General features: G+C 37.4%; 2 protein-coding genes across 2 annotated transcripts; both read right to left on the minus strand.

Moving 5' to 3' along the window:
• Positions 1–2,123: 2,123 nt before the first annotated feature.
• LOC120005960 (heavy metal-associated isoprenylated plant protein 32-like) lies at positions 2,124–3,038 on the minus strand. The gene is made up of 3 exons (XM_038855838.1): positions 2,543–3,038; positions 2,406–2,444; positions 2,124–2,257 (listed from the first exon to the last, which is right to left on the minus strand). The coding sequence occupies exons 1-3, from the start codon at positions 3,036–3,038 to the stop codon at positions 2,124–2,126; spliced, it is 669 nt and encodes a 222-aa protein (XP_038711766.1).
• Positions 3,039–6,363: 3,325 nt separating this feature from the next.
• On the minus strand, positions 6,364–7,842 carry LOC120005961. The gene is made up of 3 exons (XM_038855839.1): positions 7,753–7,842; positions 6,996–7,408; positions 6,364–6,907 (listed from the first exon to the last, which is right to left on the minus strand). The coding sequence occupies exons 1-3, from the start codon at positions 7,840–7,842 to the stop codon at positions 6,364–6,366; spliced, it is 1,047 nt and encodes a 348-aa protein (XP_038711767.1).
• Between the last annotated feature and the right edge of the window lie 4,216 nt (positions 7,843–12,058).

Below are 12,058 nucleotides of genomic sequence, written 5' to 3' on the forward strand. Positions count from 1 at the left end.
GTGGCACATCTCTTAAGCCATTAGATTCCAATTATAGACTCTACAATTTAAAACTAATTGTAGAGCCCCCTAATCCTTACAGATGTTGTTTTAAGCTTTACAATTTTACTTATAGGTTATTTAATTTTTCACATATTTAGTTAGTATACTAAGTTAGTGTATCAAGTCCATATGTTTGACCTAAAAATCGACCATAATAATCGAAAACCATTGAGTGGTTTTCATGCTCATATGGCGTGACCGTTAGTTATAGGTTTTCTATATCTAAAAAAATCAAAATTTTGGTCTGGGTGTTTCAATGTAAAATAACCGACCAAACCGACCGATTCACACTCCTAGAAAAAATGGTAAGAAAATGAAAGAAAATATTAATATAAATATATAATAAGAGACAATTACCACTTGCTACGTCACAATTGGAGACACGTCCCAATATGTTCACCGGAAAAAAATATATTAATAATGAAACAAATCATCAAATTACGTATACACTCCTTTTCATTTTAAAAAAATTATAGAGCTCCACAACAAATCATACAACACCGATGTCGACCTCTTTTGATCTTCACTAGAACAATACCAAAAGAAGGAGTAAAGACTAAAGAGAGGTAAATACATTTACTTGTTATTCATATATTCAACAAAAACTAATTTTTATATCTATCTTTTTCGTGGATTTGGTTCTCATGTGAAGAAATTTATCTGTTAAACTTCTTTTCTGTAATCAAAATTATTTGTCTCATTTTCGTTTTAGTGTTTTTATTGTGAATTTTATTTTTTCAACTAATTTATTCAAACAAAATTCCCAAGGCAGTCGAATAAACTTTGTGAATGTATATGCATAGATTTGTTTTCGTAAATTTATCAAAAATTATTGTTCATTTTATCTCTAGAAATTTATCAACCATCTGTCGATAGTTTTTTTTATTTGTAGCAATTAGAAATGCAAACAAAAATTCAATTGCAAGCAACTCCAGAAACAAATACAATGAAAGAATTAGTATAAGAAGAAAAATTCAATTACATACCACAATTTCGCTCAAATTACAAAGCAATAACAAATTTACTTCTCTTTGAGCAAGAACCATAAAGAAGAGGTGAAGAAAACAGAGCACATTGTCACTTAGTAAAGTCATTCATAAATGGCGAAATTAGCAAAAAACATAAACAAAAAGACGAAGAAGTTTAATATTGGTGACAAGTCATTCATGATCATAAAAAATGACATCAAACTTATTTGGGTCGTCATCGAAATAACAAGAATGCAGCTTTGACACAAACCAAGAATCCCGGAGCCAGACACAACATTCATCAAAAAGAGATTCAAGAAGTTAAATAAACTCACAACAGTTGAATTAAAAAAAAAAAGCTTATGGATCTTGCCACATGGGAAATAAAAAAAAAAAGACGCAGAAGATGTGGCAAGAATACTATCAGTTTTTGTTAGGAATTACCATGGGTAGGGTCGATTGATTATCGATCGATAATCCAACTGACTCGACCAATCAACAAAGCTTGCCCTAAGGATACATTCACACTATCGCACATAGACATGATGGTAGACGCAACGGCCGAACACGAGCTTTTGAGCTTTATGGACGCCTTTTCTGGGTACAACAAAATCCTCATGCATCCAGAAGATCAAGAAAATATGACATTTATTATGGACATTGTTTTAAAAGGCGGGTTCGGAAACAGAGGCGCTCGACTTATTTGAGGCGAGGCGTAAGCCTAGAGGCATAACGAGGCGTAAGCCTCGGTAAGAATCAGCAAAAAAACCTATATGCTTAATCTAAAATGTACATGTACACATTCAAATAATATAATCATATCAATTTATGATGACATAACTCCATCCATCATCAATTCAAGTGATCAAGTCTCTAAATAAAAATAATAATATTAATATCATCAAAAATCACCAAATAATATCATCAATTAAAGTCTTAAGTAACAACTAATAAGTAATAAGTAATAACCATCATCAATTGATATCCAAGGCTATAAGCAAAGCAACCATCAAACAATATTTAGAAGTTTAATACAAAGTACAAACCAAAGCAAAAAACAATTCAAAACACACAAATAAACATAAAGTTCATAGTTTTCATATTCTCTTCATATTAATAGTCATCGTCATCCATGATATCATCTTCATCACTTGCTTCATCATCTAAAGAGTCATCCTCAAATCGAATAGGTAGACCATCCAACTCATCCAAATCATCACTACTAGCATCTTGGAATTCCTCCTCTTCTTTCTCACGGACGAGAAGTCATTTTCCTTTATCCTTCCCTAACATTATTAATGAATATAACATTAGTAAAATAAATATATATTTTTTTGACACTAACATATTAGTTCTAACTTCTAACTTCTAACTTCTAACTTCTAAGTTTCTAACCTTTACTCTTTTTCATTGGTCTTATTTCTTTATCCTTCCCTAACATTAATAAAAAAAATATAACATTAGTAAAAAAATATATAATTTATTTTTGACACTAATATCTTAGTTCTAAGTTTCTACTTTCTAACTTTTACTCATTTTCCTTTTGCTTGCTCCACCACTTGCTCTTGCTCTACTAACTCCAGCACTGCTTGCTCCACCACCTCCACCATCTCCACCACTTCCACCACTCGCTCCTCCATTTCCACCACCACTTGCTCCACCACCACTTCCTCCTTTCAATCCTTGAGAAGCACCAATAACATTATGCTCTTCTTGATCCAATATCGAAGTTTCAATTTCATCTCCAATATCATTTGGATTAGGAGGATTAGCAACCCACTCATCATCCAAAGCTATGTCATCAAGAACCAAAGGATCTTCTGTAACCTCTTGAAGCTTTAAATGTCGATCTTTCAACTTCTTGTTATACAAAATATATACCAAGTCATTCATATTCTTCGTGGTTAACCGATTCCTCTTTTTTGTGTGCACTTGATTGAACGTGCTCCAATTTCGTTCACATGCGGATGACGAACAAGTGAGTCCCAAAATTTTAATTGCAGACCTTTGCAATTTGTGGTACTTCATCTCCAAAGTTGATCCACCAATCAACAACAAAAACAAAAACAAAATTTAGCATATAGATTTTAGTAGTTAATGTCAATTCAATCAATTTTGAAAATTTTAAAGACATAGTGTTACCTGGAGAACGCCAAGGATGAATAAAAATTCCACTTGGAGTGGATTTTGTAATTTGAAAAAAGGGTGTAAACAGGATCATTTGGGCCATTCCCAGCTTGGCCAAAGACTGGATAAAATACCACTTGGAGTGGGTTTGAATATTTGAAAAAAAAGGGTGTGCACGGGATCATTGGGGCCATTCCCGGCTTGGCCAAAGATGATTTGTTTTGGTTAGTCTGGATGAAAAATTCCACTTGGAGTGGGTTTTGATGTTTTTGGAGAAAGGCATGCACGGGATCATTGGGGACTTGGTTGATGTATCAAAAGGGCCCACAATCAAGAAAAAATGTTCAATTTAAGCCTTACTCACAATTATGTTCTTCACGAAAAAAGAAAGAATTCATTTAAGGCCCATCGGACAGGCTAAATATCTTTAAACCCCCCTTTGGGTCCTTAAATAAGTTCTCCTAATCCCTAAAAACATATTCGCTTTCCGGGTCCACGAAATCCAAATGTTTTGGATGAATGCCAATGGAACCCCAATATCTTGAAGGCTCATTGGTATTTAAACAAAACATAAAGGTTCTGTAAATTAATCTTGGTGTATTTATTAAAGTGAGATGGCTTGGATTAACTCTAATGACTAACGCGTTGCATTTATTTTCATGGCATTCAAACAATCCTAGCATACGTCTAAGCATCATGGCATAGTGTGAAAAATCAAAGTCCTAAGCATGCATTCTAATGCAATTCATTCACAAAATCAATTCCTAGTTTCTATATGCTTCTAGCATCCTAGAATATCATGTATGCATTTTCTATTTTACATCCACTATTTTTCTACACTATTACAAGGCTTACACTTTACAATTATGCATGACAAATAATAAAACGTACAAAAATCCAATAACACCCGCGAGGCCCATTGCTTCAATCCATCCCAAATCCTCTAAGTATTCCCTTCGGCCCAAGTCGTCTAAATTGCCCCTCGGCCCAAGTGGGGTGAGACCCGATCCAAGCCCAACATCAAACACAAAAATAGGTCAAAATTGTGCTCAAATGCTATAGAGATTCCAATCAAATTAAGTCTTTATACATTATAAACATATAAACACACATACACAAGCATACAAACTGGTGTATATACATATTCCAACACATATACAACACACACACACACACACACATATATATATATATACACACACACCATATTATACACACACGCCACATATACATATACACGCACACCATATATATATATACACAACTCTTATGTCACCAATAACCATGGTTTCCGATTCAGATTCAGACTAGCAAGCTATACACGTTCCTCACAAATTACAAATATAATCATAGAAGCACTGAATACCATTTTGAGTCACAATTCATCATTGTCAATCAAAAAAATATTCTACAATTAGAAGCTACACTCAAACAATTACATACAACTAAAACCTTCGAAACAAACCCTTCAGACACCTATAGAACCAAACAGCCAGCAATAAGTATATCAATCCAAACCACATTTCTTTTGAAACAAGCGTACGACCATAAGCTAAAATCAAAACCGGACATCATATCATACATGAGCACCATGAGCTGACAATATTCACACCAGAAAAATCAAAGCCAAGTATCAACATCAAGATTTAACACAGTGAACGATCAAGAGTATCAAAACCAGATTCATATTCAAATACAACAAAATTAATATCGAAACCAAAACAAGAGTATCCAAATTAGAAAAGTCGCCAAATATCAACGATTAAGCATGACAATAATAAGTGAACCCAAACATCGAAATTGGACATTACGGAGCCAGCATACCAAGATATCCAAACCTACATACCTTGAAGAACTGGACCCCTTTTTTTCTACTTCTTCTCTGATTTGCAGCAGCTCTACCTTCTCCTTCTGTCGCTACTGTCAACAATTTCTTTCCCTTTCTCTCGGCTTTCTCTCTTGCACTCCGGTTTCCCTTTCTCTCTTGGTTTTTGCTCTCCTTTTCTCTCCTGCGGCTACTCCCGCCTTTCCTCTCACCAAGACCCTATTGCTTTTTTTCTGTTTTTTTCTAATTTCGGTTGCCTCTTTCCTCTCCCCTTTTTTTTTCTCTGTTTTTCTTTCTTTTTTTTTTGCTCTCCCCCTTTCCTTGTGCGGCTGCTCTCCTCCCCTTCTTTCAAAGAATGCTACCTTTCTTTTATATTAAGAGAGAATGAGACCACCTCTCTCCTAAAACCCTAGTTCTTTCAATTTGTCTCTTTTGCCCTTACTTTTTCTTTCCTTTTAACCAAGGTGGCTATTCTTTTTGGTCTTTTCCACTTTTAATTTTCCATTTAATTTATTTATATTTATTCTCTAGATATTTTCTAGGGTTTTGTTTTTGATAATTGGGCCAAAACTTAAGAATTGGGCTTTAAATTTTGAGTTTATGAATCCATGGGCTTTTAAGTAAAGAAACAAGTTTGGGGTTCGTTTTTCTTCCTTTAATTTTTATTTTGGATTTCATATCTTTATTTTTTCTTTTATTAATATTTTTGGCCGGACGAAAACTGGTTACTACAGAACTGTACAATCCTGCCTTCACTTCTGCATCAAAAAGGAAGTTCTCTTGATATTGAAACTCGGGATTCAAGAAATAAGTAGCAGCATTCAAAAGGATGATGCAATTGGAACTCCCATTTTTCATCAATAATGTCCCAAATCTCCTTGTAATCTGCTAGTTCTCCACCCAAGTTTTTCGCTATTTCTTCCTTTACTTTATCCATAGCATTATAAATGTAACCCATATCAGGTTTCTTCTCAGAATCAACAAGTCTCAACACTTCCACCAACGGCTCCGTTGTTTTAAGTGCATAACTCACACTAGGCTAAAAAGTCTTATCTTTAAGAACTATTTTCCTCACCTCTTTGCCATCACTTGTGTTTGTCCATTTACAACCCGCCCATTGTTGTGAAGTGAACATTGATTCAAGAGGTTGTCTAAGCTCATACATGCATCTCAAAGTCAACACAGAAGTTGCAAATCTAGTGACAACTGGTCTAATGATTTCTCTCTTCGTAAATTTCCTCATCAAAGTCAACACCCAAGGATGATTATAGATGAAATTACTTACTTACTTGGCCTTGAGTACAACTCTCTTATGTTGTGGCAACTCTCCAATTTTTTCCAGCATCAAATCCAAACAATGTGCCATGCATAGAGTCCAATAAATGTGCTTTCTTTTCTCCATCAATTTCTTTCTGTTGCTTTGTAGTTACTTGCATTGTCCGTCACAACTTGAACCACTAACTCTTCCCCAACTTCCTCAACAATGCCATCAAGCAACTTAAACAACAAATCTGCATCCTTCATATGTTCAGAAGTATCAACACATCTCAAGAACACCGTCCCATTAGGATTATTCACAAGAAAGTTGATCAAAGTCCTCCCAGAAATGTCAGTCCAACCATCAGATAGTATTGAAACCCCTGTGTGCGCCCATGTCTTCTTAATATTATCAACTATTTTCTTGGAAGTGTCCAGCTCATCCTTCAAAATCCATGTTCTCAATTCATGCATGGTAGGAGGTTTAAGGCCTTGTCCATATGAACCAATTGATCGACACATGTTGATGAATGATGGACTCCTTGCCACATTGAAAGGAATTGCATTTTCAAAGAAGAACCTCCCGATGTCCAAACAAACACGACTCCGAGCTTGTTTTGCATTTGTACTAGTCATGGTGGTTTTTGCCCTATCAACATCCTCATCGTCATCAATTTTGGCAATGTACCTATCCAAAATCCAAATTATGCATAATGAATTAATGATGTCAATTGTTAAAAGCATCAAATAAAAGTCATTAGCAAATAGCAATGTACCTTTCCATAGGCCCCCGAACTCCTCGAGATGACACACATGCACCACCACTAGGTCCACTAACACTTGTAGGATTAGAATTCATGTCTTCAAAGTAAGAACCAGCCGAAACTCTCTCCTCAAACCTTCCTTGTGCCATATGCCTTAACGCGGTCCCTTTTTCCAAATATTGTTTCATCTCCTGCTTAACATCTTCAGGAACCTTCGGACACGGAGCAACATTTTTATGTGTGCATGCAAGATGATCTTTTGCCCTTTTAATGCCTCCGGTAAGAACTTTGTTGCAAAAATTGCATTTCACATATACATATCCTTTCTTCTTCCCCTTTCCAACTTCTACCTCCTCTGTATACTTCCAAGCAGAATCTTTTCTACTACTTCCACTAGCTTTCACCATATTCACAGTTTCACACAGCTCAATCAACAATTCAACACAGTCAAATATCGTATTGAACAAAACCAATCAATTGTGCCAAATTCATGTAGGAAACAAAAACCCACATCATATTAACCAAAAAAGGATCTGCATAGACGAAGAAACACTCATAATTTGAAGCAGAAGCACAATAATATCAACAAAAAAATAAAATTGAAGCCACAGATGGGGAAATTACATACAGCACATTAACACTTGACGAGCCCAAACATTATTGGCTTCCCGTAATTAACCACTGTATGCAAAAATAAATAAAGCAACCAAGAAGTAGGTAAGAGACTACATAACAGAGAGAGCCTAAGCATCAACTATGAGGTTGTGACTTGCGACTGTCGCAGACGAGGCTGAGGTGACTTGCGACTGACGCCGACGAGGCTGAGGTTGCGACTTGCTACTGCCACAGACGAGGTCATGGCTGTAAGAGGGAGGTTGTGGCTGAAGGGGGAGTGCGATTTGAAGGGGATGTTGTTGCCTGCTGGAGAGGACGTCGTGATTTGAGGGGGGCGTGATTCAGGATTTCAGGTTATGTTTTTCACTTTTTCGTAACTTAATTTTTAACCTATTGAAATACTCTGTGAGACCTACGCCTCATACGCCTTGGTGCGCACAGTTCCGAGGCGTACGCCTTATGTATGCCTCACAGGTCTCTATCAAGGGCGTACGCCGGGAGGGAGCTCGAAGACGCCTCGCCTTGAGGCGCGCCTCAACGCGTACGCCCTGAGCGCCCTTTAAAACACTGATTATGGAAAGAGGGGCCTACTGTTATAAGGTGATGCCACTTGGTTTGAAAAAAATCAGAGCCACCTATCAGAGATTAGTCAACAAGTTTTCTCCAAGTACCTGGTGGACACCATGGAGGTTTATATCGATGACATGCTGGTAAAGTTTTTAGTAGCATAACAACATCTTATACACCTCAAACAGGCTTTTGACCTATTGATCAAGTACAACATGAAGCTGAACCCCACCAAGTGTTCCTTTGGAGTGACGTCCGGGAAGTTCTTGGGCTACATGGTAATGCAGCGAGGTATAGAAGCGAACCCAGATCAGATTCGATCTATTCTCAACATCCCCTCCCCAACCTGCGTCAAAGATATTCAGAGACTTAATAGGAGGCTAGCAGCATTTAGTCGCTTTATCTCTAGATCATCGGACAAATGTCGTGACTTTTTCTCAATCCTGAAAAAGTCAGTTAGTTATGAGTGGACACCGGAGTGAGAGGATGCTTTGCAGTAGTTAAAGACATATCTTACTTCCCCTCCTTTGTTATCGAAATCAAAGACAGGAGAACAATTGTTTATCTATCTTGTCGTCTCCGAAGCGGCAGCCAGTGGTGTCTTAGTCAGAGAGGAAGAGAAAAAATAATTCCTGATGTATTATATAAGGAAGAGTTTACTAGACGCTGAAACCTGCTACAACTTACTCGAGAAGTTGGCATTAGCTTTGGTGGTGGCGGCTAGGAAGCTTAGACCTTACTTTCAATGCCATTCAGTTGCAGTTATAACTAATTTTTCCTTTGAGAAACATCTTGCACAAGCTTGAGCTTTCTAGAAGAATTATTAAGTGGACGATGGAGCTCAGCGAGTATGATATCTCATGTCAGCCCATAACAACAATGAAGTCATAGGTGTCATAGGTCTTAGCAGATTTTGTAGCTAATTTTGCTCCAGCGGTACAGTCTGAGGCATATAAAGAATTACTTTGCATGATGAAGCAAGCACCCAGTGCCTGGACTCTATATGTAGACAACTCCAACAATGTTAAAGGCAGTGGTTGGGGAATTATCTTGATTTCTCGAGAAGGAAGTGTCATTCAGAGAGAAGTCAGATGCGGTTTTCGTGCAACTAACAATGAGGTAGAGTATGAAGTTTTGGTCATCGGTCTGACGCTTGCCAAAGAGCTTGGAGTGACAAACTTGAAGATTCATTCGGATTCACAGTTGATAGTGAACTAGTCACTAGGCTCTTATCAAGCTAAAGACCCCACGATGACTTGTTATTTGAAGTTAGTGAAAGAATTGCAATTGGCGTTTGGAGAGTTTTCTATAACTCAAATTCCGTGTGCAGAAAATTCATATGCTAATGCACTCGCCAACCTTGGGTCATCAATCCAGACCACTCAAGGCCAATCAATCCCCTTGGTCTATCTAAAATGGCCGTCAATCAGAAGAGAGGAAGATTCAGAAGAGCAGAGTACCATTGTAGTACTTCCAATCAATTCAGACCTTACATAGATGACCCCGTTCATCTAGTATATTATTGAAGGGACCCTACCTACAGATAGAAACGAGGTAAGGCACCTAGTAGCTAAAGCAACATGGTACACGGTATATGATGGATGGCTGTACAAGAAGTCTTTTTTAGGTCCTCTATAGCGTTGTGTTAGTCTGGAACAAGCCCAATATGTCCTTGCGGAGTTACATGAGAGGGAATGTGGCAACCACTCAGGAAGTAGAAGCTTGACACATTGTGCTTTGACAACTAGTTTATATTGGTCCATTATGAGATCAGACTCGATTGAGTATGTAAAGCGGTGTGACAAATGCCAAAGATTTGCTCACATCCCTTATCAGCCTCCAGAAAAGCTCACTCCGATCGTAGCGCCCTGACTTTTCATGAAATGGGGAATGGATATAGTTGGCCTTTTACCTAAAGCATCAGGGCAGTGATAGTATTTTTTTGGCCATGATTGATTATTTCACCAAGTGGCTAGAAGCTGATGCTTATTCACATATCAAAGACACTGACGTCAAGAAGTTCATATGGAAGAATATTATCTGCAGGTTTGGGGTGCCCAAGGAAATTGTGACTGACAACGGACCACAGTTTGCTAGCCATAAATTCCAGTAGTTTTGTGCTAACTGGGGAATAAAAGTAAACTTCGTGACGCCAAGGCGCCCTCAATGTAACGAGCAAGCTGAGGCATTGAACAAAACATTGATCAAGACTCTGGAGAAGTGTCTAGAGAAGGCTAAAGGATCCTGGGCAGAGCATATGAATTGCCAGGAGTATTATGGTCTTACAGGACTATCGCCCGAACTCCAATTAGAGAAACCCCTTTCTCTCTTGCATATGGGTCAGAAGTAATCATTCCAGTTGAAGCCGGCCTCCCTTCAGTAAGGTTCCAGTGGGCAAACGAGCAGTTGAACTGGCATGACCTAAATGATCAATTAGACACGATTGATGAACTCAAAGACCGGGCGCTCATAAGAGCTGCGGTATACCATGACAGAGTGTCATCTAGACGCCATCGCAAGTGAGTTCTTCCAATTTAGTTAATCTTTCCTGTTATTGTCCTATTATAATCAGGTTACGCCCCCCTTTGGCCTAAGCAATCTTATTATCTCATTCTTTAGCTTGGTTGCGGCCATAGTCACTCAATCCTCTTATTTTAGTTGATTTTAGTTATGTTAACTTGGTCATCGGTAGGCACCTCAGTTTTCAAGTTCAAAGCACCAGAACAAATAAACTTAAAATATAAAACAGTAGAACTAAATCTCAAAGTTTTATTGAACTATCATAAATTTAAATATGAGATTCCCTAAAACCACACTCGAAGGGTATCACTCATCCTACTTAAGATATCTTTGATAAGTGGGAAGAGATCTAGGAGGGAATCTTGCAGCTTTTGAGGATATTTTTCCATGGCATTCTTCTCAGCCATGCCCTGAAGTTGGGACAGTGTGCTTCTGGCTATTTGTAGAGCCTTAGTGAGCTCCGAAATACTTTTTTCAGCATGCTAAAGGTCCTTATCCATACTTTTCAAATCATCTCGTAGGTCGGCTAGATGTTTGTAAGGGTCTCTCTCATATTGGCTAGGCAAGCATGAAGAACTCATATTCTCAGTGAAAAAGAAGTTTTCTTTGTTTTTCTCTATCCTTTTTTTCTTTCATTTTACATCTATTTAAAGGTAGAGAAGACGAGATGTCATGTCAATCCTCTCTAGTTAATCTAACCTCTTTACTATTAGCTTAAATTTCTCACGGTTACCAAAGAGCCAGAATTGATTTTCACCACGAATTTCTCAGAAACACATTAATACCGTTCGAAAAAGTCTAAGATCTGCATTAAATGCCTAATACCTGGAGATGCGTTCCCAAAATACTAGGAATTAGGTATAATAAATTCCGATATTCCTTGGAATTAGGGAAACGTTCCCGAAATACTAGGAATTAGGGATAATAAATTTCGATCTTCCTTGGAATTAGGAAAATGTTCCCAAAATACTAGGAATAATAAATTCCACTAAAAACCAATGACTTAAATGCCCGGGATAAGACAAATAAAGGGTAGGAATAATTCCTTTAAAGTACCCTAGAAGCAGGTATGCCTAAGTTAATCCTAGGAAGTATAACTGTCACTTCTAGGATACCACCTGAAACGTAAATGTTCAAAATTTAAGTCCAAATTCTATGTTCTCAACATTATTTAAACTTAAACTGGGGGACAAATACCATAAACAATAATAGTCAAACCTAAACTTTACAAATACTAGAACTTTCATGTCATAATACCATAGCGATTCAAAAATATTAACTGAAGAGTCCATTGATTGCAGCCTATAGTTAAGTCCGAGTTCTATGTTCGCAATAGTATTCATACTTCAACTAGGGGACAAGAGTCCATACTA

The sequence above is a fragment of the Tripterygium wilfordii genome, chromosome 9 (assembly GCF_013401445.1).
Source record: "Tripterygium wilfordii isolate XIE 37 chromosome 9, ASM1340144v1, whole genome shotgun sequence".
Taxonomy (NCBI): Eukaryota; Viridiplantae; Streptophyta; class Magnoliopsida; order Celastrales; family Celastraceae; genus Tripterygium; species Tripterygium wilfordii.

What these genes read in the sequence shown, in the direction of transcription:
- LOC120005960 (XM_038855838.1), bottom strand. Translation starts at nt 3,038, where the DNA reads ATGAAGTACCACAAATTGCAAAGGTCTGCAATTAAAATTTTGGGACTC. An exon ending in AGCAAGCAAAAGGAAAATGA is followed by an intron (nt 2,445 to 2,542) that starts GTAAAAGTTAGA and finishes TATTAATGTTAG; the next exon opens with GGAAGGATAAAGAAATAAGA. An exon ending in ACCAATGAAAAAGAGTAAAG is followed by an intron (nt 2,258 to 2,405) that starts GTTAGAAACTTA and finishes TCCGTGAGAAAG; the next exon opens with AAGAGGAGGAATTCCAAGAT.
- LOC120005961 (XM_038855839.1), bottom strand. Translation starts at nt 7,842, where the DNA reads ATGACCTCGTCTGTGGCAGTAGCAAGTCGCAACCTCAGCCTCGTCGGC. An exon ending in CTCGTCTGCGACAGTCGCAA is followed by an intron (nt 7,409 to 7,752) that starts GTCACAACCTCA and finishes TTGTTGATTGAG; the next exon opens with CTGTGTGAAACTGTGAATAT. An exon ending in GTTCGGGGGCCTATGGAAAG is followed by an intron (nt 6,908 to 6,995) that starts GTACATTGCTAT and finishes GATTTTGGATAG; the next exon opens with GTACATTGCCAAAATTGATG.